The 20,413-nt window shown below is 49.4% G+C and overlaps 1 protein-coding gene across 1 annotated transcript in view; it reads left to right on the forward strand.

Moving 5' to 3' along the window:
* Positions 1-19,002, forward strand: part of fcsk (fucose kinase) — a 163,830-nt gene extending 144,828 nt beyond the window's left edge. Inside the window, exons 16-17 of the mRNA XM_085990959.1 lie at positions 14,384-14,527; positions 18,612-19,002. Of these exons, the coding sequence (XP_085847085.1) occupies positions 14,384-14,527; positions 18,612-18,742 (275 nt within the window). The 3' untranslated portion in view covers positions 18,743-19,002. The remainder of the gene's footprint in view (positions 1-14,383; positions 14,528-18,611) is intronic.
* Positions 19,003-20,413: the final 1,411 nt, after the last annotated feature.

Raw genomic sequence — 20,413 nt, forward strand, 5'->3', positions numbered from 1 at the left:
CCTCCAGTCCTGCAACGGTCAGCGCAGAGGAGGTGCGCCTCCTAGAGGAAATGGCCGTCCAGGCTGAGCGCAGGCACACTGAGCTCATGGCTGCAGTGGCAAGGATGCCTGACTCCATAGAGTCTCTGTCAAGGAGTGTGCAGCAATTCGGAGCAGCACAGGCCAGGAGTCTGCAACAATTCAGTGCAGCACAGGCCAGGAGTCTGGAACAATTCAGTGCAGCACAGGCCAGGAGTCTGCAGGACTTCGCGGCAGCACAGTCGGCTTCTAGCCAAGTGCTCAGTCGTGCAGTCCATTCACTGGCTGGTGTCATGCGGACACAGACCAGGGCCACACGGGCACTAACTGCTGCCACCCTCGCTGGATCAGCCAGGCATCGCCAGGGCACCCGCCGCGCAGCAGCAGCCCAGCAGTCTGTCCTTCAGCTGTTTGCTGCGCATGCTGCAGTGCTGGCCCGTGCGAGTGCCACTGTATCAGGCGACCAGCGAGCACCTGCGATCTGCCAGGTTGGCACCATTCCTGCAGCAGACACTGCCACTCTGCCATTGCAGCTGCCACGAGCCACTGGACAGACTGCTGCCGCCCAGCCAGAGTTGGAGCAGTCAGCAGCCGGCCACTCCAAGGCCAGAGCTGGTGCAGGCCAACCCCCAAGGGCATCTGCCGTCACGCCATCTGCCCCTCAGCAGCCTTCCCCCAGCCTTGCTGCAGCCACTGGGCTCCCATTGAGGAGGAGCTGCAGGGCGGGCAGGGGCCAGGCAAGGATGCGAAAGGCATCGCCCTTGCAGGGCAAAAAGTAGAAGGTATGCTCAAATGCCTGTTGTGTTTTTGTAAGGCCGAGACTGGTGTCTTTCTTTCTTTTTGTAAGGCCGAGACTGGTAGTTTTGTGTTTTTGGAGGGGGCTTCTCCACATGAGGATGTAATGTGGGAAGGGCAGAGGTTTGCAATAAATTATTGTTAAATTGCAGTGTGCATGGTTTTTTGGTTAAGTCCTGGTTGCCCTGCTCGGCTGAGGGCTTGTGGAGCGGCTACATTCATCTGCTGACATTGGCACAAGCCATTCCCTGAGAGGGGGCCTAGAACCGACGTTCAATAAGCCGGCGACGGGCGGCCCTTGCACTTTCTGCCTCCCTCCTCCTCCTGAGGTGGTCCTCCAATCTCTGGTGGCAGTGCCTGAGTCCTGCGGATAGCCAGGTTGTGCAGCATGCAGCAAACGACCACGAAATGGGAGACTCGCTCCGGCGAATACTGTAGGGCTCCACCGGAACAATCCAGACAGCGGAACCGTTGCTTCAGGACGCCGATTCTTTGTTCGATGATGTTCCTGGTCGCTTGATGGCTCTCGTTGTATCCCTCTTCAGCAGGGGTGCTGGGCGCATGGAGCGGGGTCATCAGCCAGGTACACAAAGGATAGCCTTTGTCCCTGATAAGCCATCCTCGTGGGTGAGGCTGTGCCTGGAACATGTCTGCCACAGAAGTCTGTCGCAGGATGAAGGCATCGTGGCTGCTGCCTGGAAAGCGGGCATTGACAGCTAGGATGAGCTGCCTGTGGTCACACACCAGCTGGACGTTCAGCGAATGGTAGCCCTTCCGGTTGCGGTAATCCTCGGCATTCTCCAGAGATGCCCGCAAAGCCACATGCGTGCAGTCAATGGCGCCCTGCACCATGGGGAAGCCCGCGAATGCTGCAAAGCCCATTGCACGCTGTTGCTGCTTGGCAAGGGCCATGGAGAAGGAGATGAACTGACGTCTCCTTTTGAAAAGGGCATTGGTCACCTGGCGGATGCAGCAATGCACGGCGAACTGGGAGATGTTGGCAATGTCCCCAGCAGCGGATTGGAAGGAGCCGGTGGCATAGAAGTTGAGAGCCACCGTCACCTTCACTTCCACCGACAGAGACGTCCTGCTCCTCAGCTGTGGCTGCAGATCACCGCCAAGCAGCTGGCAGATCTCTGTGACCACGTCCCTTCTGAATCGCAGCCTCCGAACACACTGCTCCTCAGACATGTTGAGATAGGAGAACTGCTGGCGGTATACCCTGGGTGGGTAAGGCCTCCTTTCCCGACGCCTGTTGCCCCCTCTCCGTCTAGCCAGGGCTGCCACTCTCTCACGGCGTCTGTGAGCCCTTTGGATGTAATTGAGAAAGCCAGCGTTGACACCCATTGCAGCCCCCATAATATGCTGGCAAACAATGAGATGTCAATGAAGGCAAAGACTAGTGGAAAGCTGTGGCCTGAAGCCAGAAGTACCTGTCCGAGTGTTGGGCCAAAGCAGAAAGCTATCTACCTTGGTCCCTCTCCAAAGATCCGTTTCTCAAGAAGGAGTGCTGCGAAATGGCAGCCTTTTATAGTGCAGGAGGAGTGCCCTTTAATTTGCGCCCCCCGCGCCCCGCATCGGCTGAGCACCGTTCCACTCTAACAGTCGCTAGGGGCGCCAGGCGCACAATGGGGCGTTGCCACTGAAGTTCCGGTTCGGGGCGCACAAAGGGCGTTGCACGAGGAAATGACGTCATGATCTGCGCGCGCAGCTGAGCGCGCGCAAAGACTTTGCGCCGCCGCTAAATCTCTAGTGAAATTGGGGCGAGGCGCAGATCGCGCTGCGCCTGGGCGCTAGCCGCCTAGTGCCCGACATCTACTCCTCCTAAGGCGCTAACGGCTGGCACAACCAACTGAATTTCTAGGCCTCAGTGTTTTCTCAGGAAAGAACGGGTGGGTTGGAGGCATGGGAGGGAAGTGAAAGTTGTAAAAATGTAAAACACGACCCCAACCTGCCTCCAACTCGGCCACTTTCACCTGTCACTCAGGTGGGGCAGGGTGCCAACCTGCTGCCAGGAGGCAGGTTGGCAATTTAAATATTATAATGAGGCCTGAGCCTCTACTTTAACCTGCTTTGCAGGCAGCCAGGGATCCCAGGGCTCGGGATTACCAGCCCACAAAGCTCCCCCACCAGCACCCCCCACCGGGGTCGGTGATCAGACCCCCCGCCGCCTTGGTACCACCCCACCCCCCGGTATCGCGACTCAGCCCCAGGGTTGGGGATCGGACACCCTCTCCCCCCGGGGGATGGGACGCCCCCACGACTTGGACCCCCTCCCCAACCGATAGGCCCAGCACTTACCTGGTCCTGTAGCCTCCTGGTCAATCAGGCTGACATCCAGGCGGGGAACCCACCCTTTACGCCGCACGCATTCCACAGCATGCCGGGATACCCGAACGTCCAGGTTTCCTGCTACTGCCCGGGTCTCCCCGCACTGTGCAGGTGGGAAACGGGAAAATGCAACCCTCAGTGCCTGGGCTCCCACATGAAGAATAGCCACTTGATTGATGTGCCAGTGGACTTCTGCTGCAAGGAATCATATTGCAGCAAAATGAAGTGCTCTAAGCTGAGGAAGGGAAAGATGTCCTCAAAAAAGGTTAGATTTTATGTTCCAACATAAGGGCACCATTTGAGGGTCAGAGGTCAGATGTTAGACATGATTGTGAATTTACTATGACTGTCTTGACAAAGGGTTTTGACCCGAAACGTTGACTCTCATTTCTCTCCACAGATGTTGCCTGGCCTGCTGAGTTTTTCCAGCATTTTCTGGGGTTAACAATTATCCTTCTTGCAGTAATCTCATTACCGGATTGAACATTTCATCATATGTACAATAACAAAAAGAAAGCACGTAGAAACATAGAATATAGGAGCAGGAGTCGGCCATTTGGCCCCTAAAGCCTGTTCCGCCATTCAATGAGATCATGGCAGATCATCCAAATTCAGTACCCGGTCCCTGCTTTCTCCCCATATCTCTTGATCCCTTTAGCCTTAAGAAATATATCTAACTCCTTCTTGAATATATTTAAATAAATTGGCCTCAACTGTCTTCTGTGGTAGAGAATTCCACAGGTTCACCACTCTCTGGGTGAAGAAATTCCTCCTCATCTCTGTCCTAAATGGCTTACCCCTTATCCTTAGACTGTGACCCCTGGTTCTGGACTTCCTGCCATCAGGAACATCCTTCCTGCATCTAGTCTGTCTAATCCTGTTAGAATTTTATAAGTTTCAATGAGATCCCCTCTCATTCTTCTAAACTCTAGCGAATATAAGCCTAATCGACCCAATCTCTCTTCATACATCATTCCTGCCATCCCAGGTATCAGTCTGGTGAATCTTCGCTACACTCCCTCCATGGCAAGAACATCCTTCCTCAGATAAGGCAAAACTGCACACAATACTCAAGGTGTGGTCTCACCAAGGCCCTGTACAACTGCAGCCAGACATCCTTGCTCCTGTACTCGAATCCTCTCACTATGAAGGCCAACATACCATTTGCCTTCTTAACCGCCTGCTGCACCTGCATGCTTACCTTCAGCAACTGGTGCACAAGGACACCCAGGTCTCGTTGCACTTACCCTTTTCCCAATCTATTGCCATTCAGATAATAATCTGTCTTCCTGTTTTTGCCACCAAAGTGGATAACCTCGCATTTATCCACATTATACTGCATCTGCCATGCATCTGCCCAATCGCCCAACCTGTCCAAATCATACTGGAGTTTCTTGGCATCCTCCTCACAGCACACACGCCCACCCAGCTTTGTGTCATCTGCAAACTTGGAGATATTACATCTAGTTCCCTCGTCTAGATCATTAATATATATTGTGAATAGCTGGGGTCCTAGCACCAATCCCTGCGGTACCCCACTAGTCACTTCCTGCCACTCGGAAAAAGACCCGTTTATTCCAACTCTTTGCTTCCTGTCTGCCAACCAGTTCTCTATCCAAGTCAGTACCTTACCCCCAATCCAATGTGCTTTAACTTTGCACTCTATTCTCTTATGCGGGACCTTATCGAAAGCCTTCTGAAAGTCCAAATACACCACATCCACTGGTTCTGCCTTATCTATTCTACCAGTCACATCCTCAAAAAATTCCAGTAGATTAGTCAAGCATGATTTACCTTTTGTAAATCAATGTTGACTTTGTCCGATCCTGCCACTGTTTTCCAAGTGCTCTGCTATTACATCTTTTATAATGGACTCTAGCATTTTCCCCACTACCGATGTCAGGCTTTGAATGAACTTGCATTTATATAGCGCCTTTCACAACCTCAGGATGTCCCAAAGCGCTTTACAGCCATTGAAGTACTTTTGAAGTGTAGTCACTGTTGTAATGTAGAAAACACAGCAGCCAATTTGCTCACAGCTAGGTCCCACAAACAGCAATGAGGTAATGATCAGATCATGGGATAGCAATTCATCTTGGGTGGTAATGGCCAGATAATCTGTTTGTGACGTTGGTTGAAGGATAAATATTAGCCAGGACGCTGGGGAGAACTCCGCATCTCTTTCAAAACAGTGCTTTGGGATCTTTTATGTCCACCTGAGAGGGTAGACGGAGCCCGGTTTAACGTCTCATCTGAAAAGCAGCACCTCTAACAGTGCAGCTCTCCCTCAGTACCACACTGGAGTATGTGCTCAAGTGTCTGGGGCTTGAATCCACAACCTTCTGACTCAGAGGCGAGAGAGCTACCCCCTGAGCCACGCTGACACCTTGGGTCAATTACCCTTCATAATAAAGACTCCAGGCAGGATATAAAAATCTCTGTAGACTTTAATAAACACAGTGCTGGTTCTGGCAAGACGAATACAATCGGTTTCTTCTTGTAAAACATTCTGCAGTGTATCGTACAGATCTACATTCCCAGCCTGTGATGTAGATTCCTGGAGTCAGCCAGCTCCAATGCGGCTTTTAGGATATATTTCTTAAGGCTAAAGGGATCAATGGATATAAGAAATAGGAGCAGGAGTAGGCCAATCGGCCCCCGAGCCTGCTCCACCATTCAATAAGACCATGGCCGATCTGATCCTAACCTCAAATCTTCTATCACTCTCCATCCACCTGAGCCCATGTGATCTCCCGGGAGAGGCGAAAAACCAGATAAAAGACCCAATGGCCAATTTGGGAGAAAAAAATCTGGGAAATTCCTCTCCGACCCATCTAGGCAATCGAAACTCGTCCAGGAGATCACTCTGTCCCTATATTTTCTACAGAACTTACCTTCTGTAAAGGCGATCTCCACCCCAGCCAGGAACAGGAATAAAACCATCTCCTGAAATCTAACACAGAATTAGAACACAGTAGGAGCAGAACCAGGCTACACGGCCCCTGGGCCCACTCCGCTACCCACAGGGCCATCACCATTCCAAACCTAGACTCATGTCCAGTTTCCTGCCCGCTCCCCGTAACCCTTAATTCCCTTTACTCCTAGGAAACTATCTATTTCTGTTTTAAATTTATTTAATGATGTAGCTTCCACAGCTTTCTGGGGCAGCAAATTCCACAAACCTACCACCCTCTGAGTGAAGAAGTTTCTCCTCATCTCAGTTTTGAAAGAGCAGCCCCTTATTCTAAGATTATGCCCCCTAGTTCTAGTTTCACCCATCATTGGGAACATCCTCACCGCATCCACCCGATCAAGCCCCTTCACAATCTTATATGTTTCAATAAGATCGCCTCTCATTCTTCTGAACTCCAATGAGTAGAGTCCCAATCTACTCAACCTCTCCTCATATGACCACCCCCTCATCCCCGGGATTAACCGAGTGAACCTTCTTTGTACTGACTTGAGAGCAAGTATGTCTTTTCTTAAGTATGGACACCAAAACTGTATGCAGTATTCCAGGTGCGGTCTCACCAATACCTTGTATAACTGCAGCAATACCTCCCTGTTTTTATATTCTATCCCCCTAGCAATAAAAGCCAACATTCCATTGGCCTTCTTGATCACTTGCTGCACCTGCATACTAACTTTTTGAGTTTCGTGCACCAGGACCCCCAGATCCCTTTGTACTACAGTACTTTCCAGTTTCTTGCCATTAAGATAATAACTTGCTCTATGATTTTTCCTGCCAAAGTGCATAACCTCACACTTTCCAGTATTGTATTCCATCTGCCAAATCTCTGCCCACTTACTTAGCCTGTCTATGTCCCTTTGCAGGTTTTTTATGTCCTCCTCACTCACTACTTTCCGTCCCATCTTTGTATCATCTGCAAACTTTGATATGTTACACTCGGTCCCCTCCTCCAAATCGTTAATATAGATTGTAAAGAGTTGGGGACCCAGCACTGACCCCTGCGGAACACCACTAGTTACTGGTTGCCAGTCTGAGAACGAACCATTTATCCCAACTCTCTGCTTTCTGTTAGAGAGCCAATCCTCCACCCACGCCAGAATATTACCCCCAATCCCGTGATTTTGTATCTTGAGCAATAATCTTTTGTGTGGCACCTTGTCAAATGCCTTTTGGAAGTCTAAATACACTACGTCCACTGGTTCCCCTTTATCCACCCTGTATGTTACTTCCTCAAAGAACTCAAGCAAATTTGTCAAACATGACTTCCCCTTCATGAAACCATGCTGAGTTTGTCCTATTAAATTATGTTTATCCAAATGTCCCGTTACTGTCTCCTTAATAATGGACTCGAACATTTTACCAACCACAGATGTTAGGCTAACAGGTCTATAGTTTCCAGCCTTCTGCCTACTACCCTTTTTAAATAAGGGTGTTACATTAGCAGTTTTCCAATCTGCTGGGACCTTTGCTGAGTCCAGGGAATTTTGGAAAATTATTACCAATGCATCCACAATCCCTACCGCCACTTCCCTCAAGACCCTAGGATGCAAGCCATCAGGTCCAGGGGATTTATCCGCCTTGAGTCCCATTATTTTACCAAGTACCACTTCCTTAGTGATTTTAATCGTATTTAGCTCCTCCCCCCCCTAGAGCCCCCTGTTTGTCCAGTGTTGGGATATTCTTAGTGTCCTCTACCATAAGGACTGATACGAAATAATTGTTCAGCGCTTTCGCCATCTCCATGTTTCCCACCATTAATTTCCCGGTCTCATCCTCTAAGGGACCAACATTTACTTTAGCCACCCTTTTTCTTTTTATATAACTATAGAAACTTTTGCTGTCTGTTTTTATATTTTTTGCTAATTTACTTTCATAATCTATCTTCCCTTTCTTAATCAATCTTTTAGTTATTTTTTGCTGTCTTTTAAAAACTTCCCAATCTTCTATCCTCCCACTAGATTTGGCTACCTTATATGCCCTTGTTTTTAGTCGGATACTATCCTTAATTACTTTACTTAGCCACGGATGGCTATCTTTTCTTTTACACCCTTTTTTCCTCAGTGGAATATTTTTTTTTGGAATTTGTAAAATAACTCCTTAAATGTACACCACTGATCATGTACCGTCTTACCCTTTAATCTATTTTCCCAGTGGGGAGAAGGCAGGGACAGGGTACTGAATTTGGATGATCAGCCATGATCTCGTTGAATGGCGGAGTAGGCTCGAAGGGCCGAATGGCCTACTCGTGCTCCTATCTTCTATGTTTCTATGTTTTAGAAATCCCAGTTGAAAGTCACGGCCCCCCCCCCCACCTTGCAGCCCCCCCTTTGTTTGATACAGAGCTTCTGCAGCACTCATGGGATATGTGATGTACTCGGTGTCACTGCACAGCCCAGCAGGGAGAGGAGCCCTTCTGTAAGTGGTGGCAACTAACTCAACATTTTCAACAGAACAACAAATGAAAAATATCAGACACGAGGATTATTTTCTAAAACAAAATGGTGGGGGGCGAGGGACTTTGAACAAAAGCTACCCCCACTAGACATTCCTAGCCCTTTAACTCTGGGTGTGGGTACAGTGGTGTAGTGGTTATGTTACTGGACTAGTTCAAATCTCACCATAACAGTTTGGCTCCCGGTTAAGCAGCGCTGTGGCAAAACCACTAAGTGACTTACATAATTGTCTGTAACCAATGTTATTACCTCTAGCATTAATTGTCTGTAACCAATGTTATTACCTTTCAAGTTGGCTCTGGTTAAACAGAGCTAGATCGACAACATCGCGATCTGACGCGATGACGTCATCACGTGGGTCACATGACGTCCCCTTCGGCGGGAAACGTCATGACGTCAGAGGTAGAGGGCGGGGCCAGCCAGTCCTCATGTGGATTGAAAGAGAAAAGACCTGTTTTGAGCTTCTCCTGTAGTTTCTTGTTTTGTAAAGTTCTTAGACAAATTCAGTTTGTTAACTTCCAGTAAGTTATAGATTCTTTGTTAGGAGTGCAGAGACTCCTACATTGGTGACCCCGATTCCTCGCGATCGTTTTTCGCGGTGAACGCCGAACACAGGCCAGTGATGGAGGCCAATGCAGTGGCCTTGAAGCTCCCCCAATTCTGGGAACAACAGGCAGCCTCTTGGTTTGTGCAAGCCGAGGCGCAATTTGAGCTCCGCAACATCGTTCAGGATCAGACCAGATATCTCCACGTGGTCTCCGCCCTCGAGAACTCGACGGCGTCGAGAATCATCAGCCTGCTGGAGAGTCCTCCGACTGCTGACAAGTATGTCGCCATCAAGACACGATTGCTGCAGGTATTTGGTCTCACCAAAGTGGAGCGCGCTCGTCGTTTACTGGCTCTACCAGGGTTAGGAGACTCCAAACCCTCGGAAATGATGAGTCATACGCTGACTCTCCTGGAGTCCGAGCCCCAGTGCTTTCTGTTTTGCGAACTGTTCCTTACTCAACTTCCTGAGCAAGTACAGGCGTCCCTCGCCCGAGCAGAAACCGCAGACTGCGTCGCGCTCGCCGAAGAGGCGGATAAGATTTACGCGGTCCGGCAACAATACTGCGCCCTCGCGCAACGCCCCACCACGAAGAGCCTGGCCCCGGCTCCGACAAAGACACCTCCGACGACCGGGTTCTGCTACTACCACGCCCATTTCGGCCCGAAGGCCCGCTGCTGCCGCTCGCCGTGCAGTTTCGTTACCAGACCGTCGAATAGACTGCCACGAGTCAAGCACGCCGGTCCCGGTACTTCCCCCGCGGCCACGATGGCGATCGGTGCTTCCGGGAATCTCACCTACGTAACCGACTCCATCTCCGGCCGTCATTTTCTATGCGACACGGGGGCGCAATGCAGCATACTGCCCGCCTCGGTCATAGACCTTCGCTCCGGCAGCCGTGGTCCCCCTATGCAAGCGGCCAACGGGGGTTTGATCCGCACTTGCGGGAAGCGCCTCGTCCGAGTATGTTTCGGTGGACAGTTTTTCAGCTGGAATTTCATCACCGCTCAAATCTCACAGGCCCTGTTGGGTGCTGACTTTTTAGGCGCCAACGGCCTGTTGGTGGACGTGAAAAATCGATGCCCCGTTCGCGCCGCCACGCTCGACAATATTTCGGGGGCGCGCAGCACGGCTGCGTCACACACGATTTCATGTGCGTGGCCGCAGCCCAACGATTTCGCCCGTCTCCTCGAGGATTTCCCCGAGCTGACGAAGCCCAACTTTTCGGCTCTGACCGTCAAGCATAGGGTAGAGCACCATATTTCGATTACCGGCTCGCCCGTTTACGCCAGGGCGCGACGTTTAGAGCCCAGCAAGCTAGCGGCAGCAAAGGCGGAGTTCGCCATGATGGAAAAAATGGGGATCATCCGTCGGTCCAGTAGCCCCTGGTCCTCCCCTCTCCACATCGTTCCCAAGCCCGGCGGGGGATGGCGGCCCTGTGGGGATTATCGCCGCCTCAATGACATAACGACGCCCGACCGCTACCCCATTCCCCATATACAGGACTTCTCAGCACATTTGGCGGGGACGTCCATCTTCTCCAAAATCGACCTCGTCCGTGGTTACCATCAGGTGCCGGTGCACCCTCAGGATGTCGAAAAGACAGTGGTAATTACCCCCTTTGGACTCTTTGAATTCCTGCGAATGCCCTTTGGGCTTAAGAACGCGGCACAGGCGTTTCAGCGCCTCATGGATTCAGTCCTGCGGGACCTTGGCTTTCTGTTTGTTTATTTGGACGATATTCTGGTTGCCAGCACCTCCAAGGAGGAACACCTCGAGCACCTTCGGGTCCTTTTCAGACGGCTTCAGCAGCATGGCCTCTTCGTTAACTCGGACAATTGCCGTTTCAGCCTATCGCAACTGGATTTCCTGGGCCACCGCATAACCCCCACGGGGGCAACGCCACTTTGGGGCAAGGTGGAAGCAATTGCGGCGTTCCTGAAACCGAAATCCGTGAAAACTTTACAGGAGTTCCTGGGGATGGTTAACTTCTATCATCGTTTCATCCCCAGGGCTGCACAGCTCATGCGTCCTCTATATGAGGCCCTCAGAGGCTCGACGGGAAAGGACCCTGTGGTATGGTCACAGGACATGGATCGTGCTTTCGAGGAGATGAAAGCCGCACTCGTCAATGCGACCATGTTAGCACACCCCCTGCCGGGAGCCACCATCGCTCTCACGACGGACGCGTCAGACTACGCGGTGGGGGCCGTCCAGGAGCAGTGGGTCGACGGCACGTGGCAACCCCTGGCCTTTTTTAGCTGCCAGCTACAACGGCATGAACGGCATGTACTTTCGATCGAGAGCTGTTGGCTTTGTTTTTGGCCATCCGCCATTTCCGTTTCCTCCTCGAAGGACGACGCTTCATCGCGTTTGTCGACCACAAGCCATTGCTGTTCGCAATGGCCAAGTCTGTGGAACCATGGTCGGCTCGGCAGCAACGGCAGCTGACGTACATATCGGAGTTCACCACCGACATCCGACATGTGGCCGGTAAGGACAACGTCGTCGCCGATTGCCTATCCCGCGCCGCCGTCCAGGCCATACAATTGGGCATTGACTACGCACAGATGGCGGTTGACCAAGCGGACGACCCGGAGACCCAGGGTTTTCGTTCGGTTCCAAACAGCCTCCAGCCGAGGGATGTGCCTTTCCATTCCGCAGGTACCACTCTGCTCTGCGATGTTTCGCTGGGTGCACCCCGCCCGATCGTCCCGTCTAAATGGCGTTGTACGATTTTCGATGCCTTACACGGCCTATCGCACCCTGGAGTGCGGGCATTGGAAAAACTGCTGGTCTCCAAATTCGTATGGAGGGGAATATGCAAAGACGTCAGGGACTGGGTGAACACTTGTGTTGTTTGCCAACGGTCCAAGGTGCAGCGCCATGTCAGAGCCCCGCTCGCCACCTTCGAGGTCCCGGAACGACAATTTGATCATATTCACATCGACTTAGTGGGACCACTCCCACCTTCCCGGGACTTTACGTACCTTTTGACGATGGTGGATCGCACCACGAGGTGGCCGGAGGCAGTTCCCCTGACGTCCACCACATCTGCGAACGTTGCTCGAGCTTTCGTTTCATCCTGGGTAGCCCGTTTTGGTGTCCCTGCGGACATTTCGTCGGATCGGGGGCCGCAATTTTCGTCCGAACTGTGGAACGAGGTGATTTCCGTGTTGGGCGTTAAACTCCACCGCACTACGGCCTATCACCCACAAGCGAACGGCTTGTGCGAGCGGTTCCACCGCTCCTTGAAGGCGTCGCTCAGGGCCAGCCTGCTGGATGCATCCTGGGTCGACAAACTACCGTGGGTGATGTTAGGACTCCGCACGGCACCGAAGGACAATCTCCAGTCGTCGGCGGCGGAGATGGTTTACAGGCAACCGCTTCGAGTCCCAGGTGAATTCCTGCCGTTACCTACGTGACCATGGTCCGCGGCCACACAAAAAGAAACCCTCCGGGATGCGGCCCGCTGTTTCCGCCCAGTTCCGACCTCACGGCACGGTTTGCTTTCATCCAACGTCCCGGGGGAGTTGTCGAAAGCCAAGTTCGTGTTTGTGCGCCAGGACGGCCATCGTACCCCGCTCGCACCGCTGTATGCCAGACCCTTCAAGGTTTTGCAGGCAGGGGACAAGAGTTTCGTGATTCACATCTCTGTCGATCGCCTCAAGCCTGCGCACCTGGACCTCGAATGACCGATCGAGCTGGCGCAGCCTCCGCGCCGCGGCTGGCCGCCAGCCGCTACCACACCTGACAACGCCGTGCTGCCTACCAGTTTGCCGCCTGCTCAGCGTTTTCCCCTCCGGGAATTTCGGAGTCGGTCCAACAGACTTGTCCGACCTCCTCAGCGATTGAATCTTTTCGTTAAAGACAATTCTGGGGGGGCGTATGCGGCAAAACCACTAAGTGACTTACATAATTGCCTGTAACCAATGTTATTACCTCTAGCATTAATTGTCTGTAACCAATGTTATTACCTTTCAAGTTGGCTCTGGTTAAACAGAGCTAGATCGACAACATCGCGATCTGACGCGATGACGTCATCACGTGGGTCACGTGACGTCCCCTTCGGCGGGAAACGTGATGACATCATGACGTCAGAGGTAGAGGGCGGGGCCAGCCAGTCCTCGTGTGGATTGAAAGAGAAAAGACCTGTTTTGAGCTTCTCCTGTAGTTTCTTGTTTTGTAAAGTTCTTGGACAATAAATTCAGTTTGTTAACTTCCAGTAAGTTATAGATTCTTTGTTAGGAGTGCAGAGACTCCTACAGCGCCTTGATTTCAAAATTCACATCCTTGTTTTCAAATCCCTCCATGTCCTCGCACCTTCCTATCTCTGTAATCTCCTCCAGCCCCACAACCGCCGCCCCCCCCCCCCCCCGAGATATCTGCGCTCCTCTAATTCTGCCCTCTTGAGCATCCCTGATTATAATCGCTCAACCATTGGTGGCCGTGCCTTCTGTTGCCTCAGCCCTAAGCTCTGGAATTCCCTGCCTAAACCTGTCCGCCTCGCTACCTCTCTTTCCTCCTTTAAGACGCTCCTTAAAACCTACCTCTTTGACCAAGCTTTTGGTCACCTGCCCTAATTTCTCCTTATGTGGCTCGGTGTCAAATTCTTTGGCTTTTAATACTCCTGTGAAGCTCCTTGGGACGTTTTACTATGTTAAAGGCACTATATAAATACAAGTTGTTGTTGTTGTTGAATTCAGTTTTGTTTTAAATCTGGAAACAAAAAGCTGGTATCAGTAAAAGTGGCTGTGAAGACTCCCGTAAACCGGTTTATCAAGTTGTTGTGATCTGGAATGCGCTGCCTGAAAGGGTGGTGGAAGCAAATTCAATAGTAACTTTCAAAAGGGACTTGGGTAAACACATAAAAAGGAAACAGTTTCAGGACTATGGGGAAAGTGCAGGACTAATTGGAGAGCTCTTTCAAAGAGCCGGCACAGGCACGATGGGCTGAATGGCCTCCTTCTGTGCTGTAGAATTGTATGATGATTCTAGGCGGTAGCAGCTCCTTTTAGAAAGAAAGAAAGGGGCAGTGTGGGAACTGGATGTGAGGTAGAGAATGGTCTGATAGACTATTTTTCCAGTTTTAAATGGGGATGTAAAATAAGGGGAGTCTCAAAACCAGTGTGATGAAGTGACTATGAATCTCAATTTTATGATGCCGCAGATATTAAAATGAAACAAGTTTGCCAGCAAGTATGTTAATGTAGAATGTTACGTTGATTGTTTTTTCTGTTGTTTAATAAATGTACCATTTGTTGACAGGAGCCTTGTTGAAAGCAGCCTTTATCTGCACAGAAATTATCCGCTACCCTTCCCAGGTATCGCTGCGGGATCAGTTGATGGCAGGGTTTGGCGGTGGCTTTGAGCTTCACACTTGGTCCAGTCTCCCACATGGATCTGGCCTGGGTGAGTAACCGCAAGACAAAGCTGGGAGTAGCAGCATCTGCTGGCGTCAAAGATAAATTCTGTTTCCTTCACTGCATTCCAGTTTCTCCCTTCCTGTTCTGCCCTCGTTATGTTAGAGGGAGAGACAGCACACTTCCCTTCCCACATTCCCACCCTTCAACACAGTCACTGCTGCTCCTCTGGGGGGCACACTTCTGCCGCAGTTACTCTATCACAGCTCTTGTTCTAATGCTTCCAGCACTTGGCTCCTGAACACACTGATACATAATGAGGATAGAACATCATTTTCGATTCACAGTCTTTACTCTGGTAAGCCAACTAGGAAAAGGGGCTTTCTATCAAGACTCATCGTACAATCTCCCACTCTTCATTCAGTCTTTCCCAGGAACATCTTATTACCCTCCCTCTTTCCTTCTTCTTACCATCAGGCTTTCAAATCCCAAGCTGGTCTTTATCTAATCACTCCTCCCTGACTTATCGTGCCTTCTCTCTTACTCTGGTGATGTCTCACTCTACGCCCTTGGCTCTTCACCTGCGGTTCTCAATTAAAATGTGTGAATCTTTGACAGTGAGTGATCTACACACCCTCACCCACACACACAGTCTCTCACATACACACACTCTCTCACATACACACACTCTCACTCACTCACACACTCTCACATACAAACACTCTCACTCACGCATACTCACTTACACACACACTCACTCACACACACACTCTCACATACACACCCTCACCCACACACACAAACACACACTCTCTCACACACACTCCATAGAAACATAGAAGATAGGAGCAGGAGTAGGCCATTCGGCCCCTCGAGCCTGCTCCGCCATTCAATGCGATCATGGCTGATCATCCAAATTCAGTACCCGGTCCCTGCTTTCTCCCCATACCCCTTGATCCCTTTAGCCTTAAGAAATATATCCAACTCCTTCTTGAATATATTTAATGAATTGGCCTGTACTGCCTTCTGTGGTAGAGAATTCCACAGGTTCACCACTCTCTGGATGAAGAAATTCCTCCTCATTTCTGTCCTAAATGGCTTACCCCTTATCCTTAGACTGTGACCCCTGGTTCTGGACTCCCCGACCATCGGGAACATCCTTCCTGCATCTAGTCTGTCCAGTCCTGTCAGAATTTTATAAGTTTCAATGAGATCCCCTCTCATTCTTCTAAACTCCAGTGAGTATAAGCCCAATCGACCCAATCTCTCCTCATACATCATTCCTGCCATCCCAGGTATCAGCCTGGTCAATCTTCGCTGAACTCCCTCCATGGCAAGAACATCCTTCCTCAGATAAGGCGACCAAAACTGCACACAATACTCAAGATGTGGTCTCACCAAGGCCCTGTACAACTGCAGCAAGACATCCTTGTTCCTGTACTCAAACCCTCTCGCTACGAAGGCCAACATACCATTTGCCTTCTTAACCGCCTGCTGCACCTGCATGCTTACCTTCAGCGACTGGTGCACAAGGACACCCAGGTCTCGTTGCACTTACCCTTCTCCCAATCTATTGCCATTCAGATAATAATCTGCCTTCCTGTTTTTGACACCAAAGTGGATAACCTCGCATTTATCCACGTTATATTGCATCTGCCATGCTTCTGCCCAATCACCCAACCTGTCCAAATCATCCTGGAGTTTCTCGGCATCCTCCTCACTGCACACACGCCCACCCAGCTTTGTGTCGTCTGCAAACTTGGAGATATTACATCTAGTTCCCTCGTCTAGATCATTAATATATATTGTGAATAGCTGGGGTCTAAGGACCGATCCCTGCGGTACCCCACTAGTCACTGCCTGCCACTCGGAAAAAGACCCGTTTATTCCAACTCTTTGCTTTCTGTCTGCCAACCAGTTCTCTATCCAAGTCAATACCTTGCCCTCAATCCCATGTGCCTTAACTTTACACGCTAATCTCTTATGCGGGACCTTATCGAAAGCCTTTTGAAAGTCCAAATACACCACATCCACTGGTTCTCCCTTATCTATTTTACCAGTTACATCCTCAAAAAATTCCAGTAGATTAGTCAAGCACGATTTACCTTTTGTAAATCCATGTTGATTTTGTCCGATCCTGTCACTGTTTCCCAAGTGCTCTGCTATTACATCTTTTATAATGGACTCTAGCATTTTCCCCACTACCAATGTCAGGCTTACCGGTCTGTAATTCCTCGTTTTCTCTCTACCACCTTTTTTGAATAGTGGGGTAACATTAGCTACCCTCCAATCCATGGGTGCTGTTCCAGATTCCATCGAATGTTGGAAGATGATCAGCAATGCATCTACTATTTCTAGGGCCACTCCCTTAAGTACCCCAGGATGTAGATTATCAGGCCCTGGGGATTTATCGGCCTTCAATCCCGTCTATTTCCCTACAAATACTGATTTCATTCAGTTCCTCCCTTTCATCAGACCCTATGTTCCCCGACATCTCTGGGAGGTTATTTATGTCCTCCTTTGTGAAGACAGAACCAAAATATGTATTTAATTGGTCTGCCATTTCTTTGTTCCCCATTATAAATTCCCCTGATTCTGACTGCAAGGGACCTACGCTTGACTTCACCAATCTTTTTCTCTTCACACATCTATAAAAGCTTTTACAGTCAGTTTTTATGTTCCCTGCAAGCTTACTCTCATACTCTATTTTCCCCTTCTTAATTAATCCCTTTGTCCTCCTTTGTTGAATCCTAAACTGCTCCCAATCCTCAGGTTTACTGCTTTTTCTGGCCAATTTATATGTCCTCTCCTTGGATCTTATGCTATCCCTAATTTCCCTTGTTAGCCACGGTTGAGTCGCCTTTTTTGTTTTATTTTTATGCCAAACTGGGATGAACAAATTCTGTAGTTCATCCATGCGGTCTTTGAATGTTTGCCATTGCCTATCCACCGTCAATCCTTTGAGTGACATTCCCCAATCAATCCTACCCAACTCGCGCCTCATACCATCGTAGTTTCCTTTATTTAAATTCAGGACCCTAGTCTCTGAATCAACTACTTCACTCTCCATCTTAATGAAGAATTCTATCATATTATGATTGCTTCGACCCAAGGGGCCTCGTACAACAAGTTTGCTAATGAATCCTTTCTCATTATATAATACCCAGTCTAAGATGGCCTGATCCCTAGTTTGTTCCTCGACATATTGGTCCAGGAAACCATCCCGTAAACACGCCAGGAATTCCTCCTCCACAGTATTGTTACTAATTTGGTTAGCCCAATCTATACGTAGATTAAAGTCACCCATGATGACTGCTGTGCCCTTATTGCACGCTTCTCTAATTTCCCTTTTAATGCCATCCCCAACCACTGCATTACTGTTTGGAGGTCTATATACCACTCCCATTAATGTTTTCTGCCCCTTGATATTTCTCAGTTCTACCCATACAGATTCCACATCATCAGAGCTAATATCCTTCCTTACAATTGTGTTAATCCCCTCTTTAACCAGCAATGCTACCCCACCTCGCTTTCCTTTTTGCCTATCTTTCCTGAATATTGAATACCCCTGGATGTTGAGTTCCCAACACTCACGCTCACCCACACACACACATATACACTCTCTCACATACACACCCTCACCCACACACTCACATACACTCTCACCCACAATCTCTCACACACTCTCTCACTCACTCTCACATACACACACTCTCACTCACTCACTCAAACACACGCACTGTCACTCACACACACACACACACTCTCACTCACTCACACACATACTCTCAGTCACTCACACACACACATTCTCACATACGCTCACTCACACACACGCACTTCCAGTAGGTGTCACTTGATAACAACCAGTGCAGGAACTCTGACTGATGTTTGTGCCTCTTTGAATGCGGTGATCTGAAGCCATCTGGGTTCTCTAATCACGGACTCAGCTAAGGTCACTTGACTTGGCACGAACTAGAGATTGAATCTTGTCCTATGGGGATATGAATAGTTGTGGTTGTCATCAGTTGTGAGTTACAAACACACACTTGTGTGAGATAAACGTGTAATGCTTAAGGCCTCAGCAAAACCTTTGCCGCGACGTTCTGAATTGTTTATTGTTGTTATCTTAGGTACGAGCAGCATTCTGGCAGGGGCAGTGATGGCGGCTCTGATCACAGCCGCTGGGAAGTCCTGGGATACCACTTCCCTGATCCATGCCGTCCTTCACCTGGAGCAAATGCTGACGACAGGTAATTTATAGGGACCATCCCAGATCGACAAGCTCTGAGATTATCAAGGGAATTGATCCGGGCAAACCGTTTAATGTGGTGAAGGAATCCAATTCTAGGAGACACAAGTTGACAAGTAGGAGTAGGAAGGGGATTTGGAGAATGTATTCATCCAGAGAATTGTGCAACAAGTTAGCTGGGAAGGGAATTGTAATGGGTTCAAGAGACAATTCGATGTGTTTCTAGAGAGAGAAGGGATTGAGGGAGATGGTGAGAAAGTGGGTAGATGTAATTGAAGCTCATCAAATAGGGACACGTCTGTTGGTCATTCACACTTCTTTAAATTCTGGTGTCCTTGTCTGATCCCTGGGAAATACAGTATCCAACCGGGCTGTCATTTACAAGATCCTTTACTGTATCACAGGGAATAATAATCTTCAGTTGCTCGATTTAAATATGTATTTTGTCTTTTATTTCAATTTTCTCTCCTTTTCTGCCCTCACCTCCTGAAGATACTGACTCTGGTATACAGCTCTCTGAAACCTCACCCTGGCCATCATTCTTCATGGGACACAGCTCTTTAAAACCTCATAAGAACATAAGAAATAGAAGCAGGAGCAGGCCATACGGCCCCTCGAGCCTGCTCCGCCATTAAATAAGATCATGGCTGATCTTCTACCTCAACTCCACTTTCCCAGTCCATCCCCGTGTTCCTTGATTCCCTTAGTGCCCAAAAATCTGTCGATCTCCGTTTTGAATATATTCAATGACTGAGCCTCCACAGCCCTCTGGGGGAGAGGATTCCAAAGATTCACAACCTTCTGAGTGAAGAAATTTCTTCTCATCTCAGTCCTAAATGGCCAACCCCTTATTCTGAGACTGTGACCCCTGGTTCTGGACTCCCCAGCCAGGGGAAACATCCTCCCAGCATCTACCCTGTCAATCCCCTTCAGAATCTTGTATGTTTCAATGAGATCACCTCTCATGCTTCTAAACCCCAGAGAGTATAGGCCCATTCTACACAATCTCTCCTCATCGGACAGCCCTCTCATCCCAGGAATCAATCTAGTGAACCTTTGTTGCAGCCCCTCTAAGGCAAGTATATCCTTCCTTAGGTAAGGAGACCAAAACTGTGCACAGTACTCCAGGTGTGGTCTCACCAAAGCCCTATATAATTGCAGCAAGACTTCTTTACTCTTAGTCAAAACTGCCCAACGCATTACCGGCACCCGGCTACCGACCATAGAACATATATATCAGAAACGCTGCCTACGGAGGGCACGGTCCATCATCAAAGACCCTACCCACCCCAGCCACAGTCTGTTCACCCTCCTACCATCTGGAGGACGCTACAGATGCATTCGCACCCGTACGACCAGATTTAGGAACAGCTTCTTTCCCAGGGCTGTCATCCTACTGAACTCCACAAATAAACACTAAAGCCTGCACATCTGCCGATGCACTTTATTATGGTCATATTTATGCTAATATATATGTACAAATGTATGTTGAAATGTTAAGTGTCCTAATCCAAATTGTACACTCTCGGGAGCCGCAAGCCTACATTTCGTTGTACTGCACTTGTGCACTAACAATGACAATAAAAGTTGATTTGATTTGCCTTCTTAATTGCTTGATATACCTACATGTTAACTGTCGTGTCCATGTGTAGATAAAGACACTGAAGACAGGAGTTGGTTCAT

This window comes from Somniosus microcephalus, chromosome 6, assembly GCF_052327205.1.
Source record: "Somniosus microcephalus isolate GS21.2 chromosome 6, FLI_Smic_1.0, whole genome shotgun sequence".
In the NCBI taxonomy this organism is placed as follows: domain Eukaryota; kingdom Metazoa; phylum Chordata; class Chondrichthyes; order Squaliformes; family Somniosidae; genus Somniosus; species Somniosus microcephalus.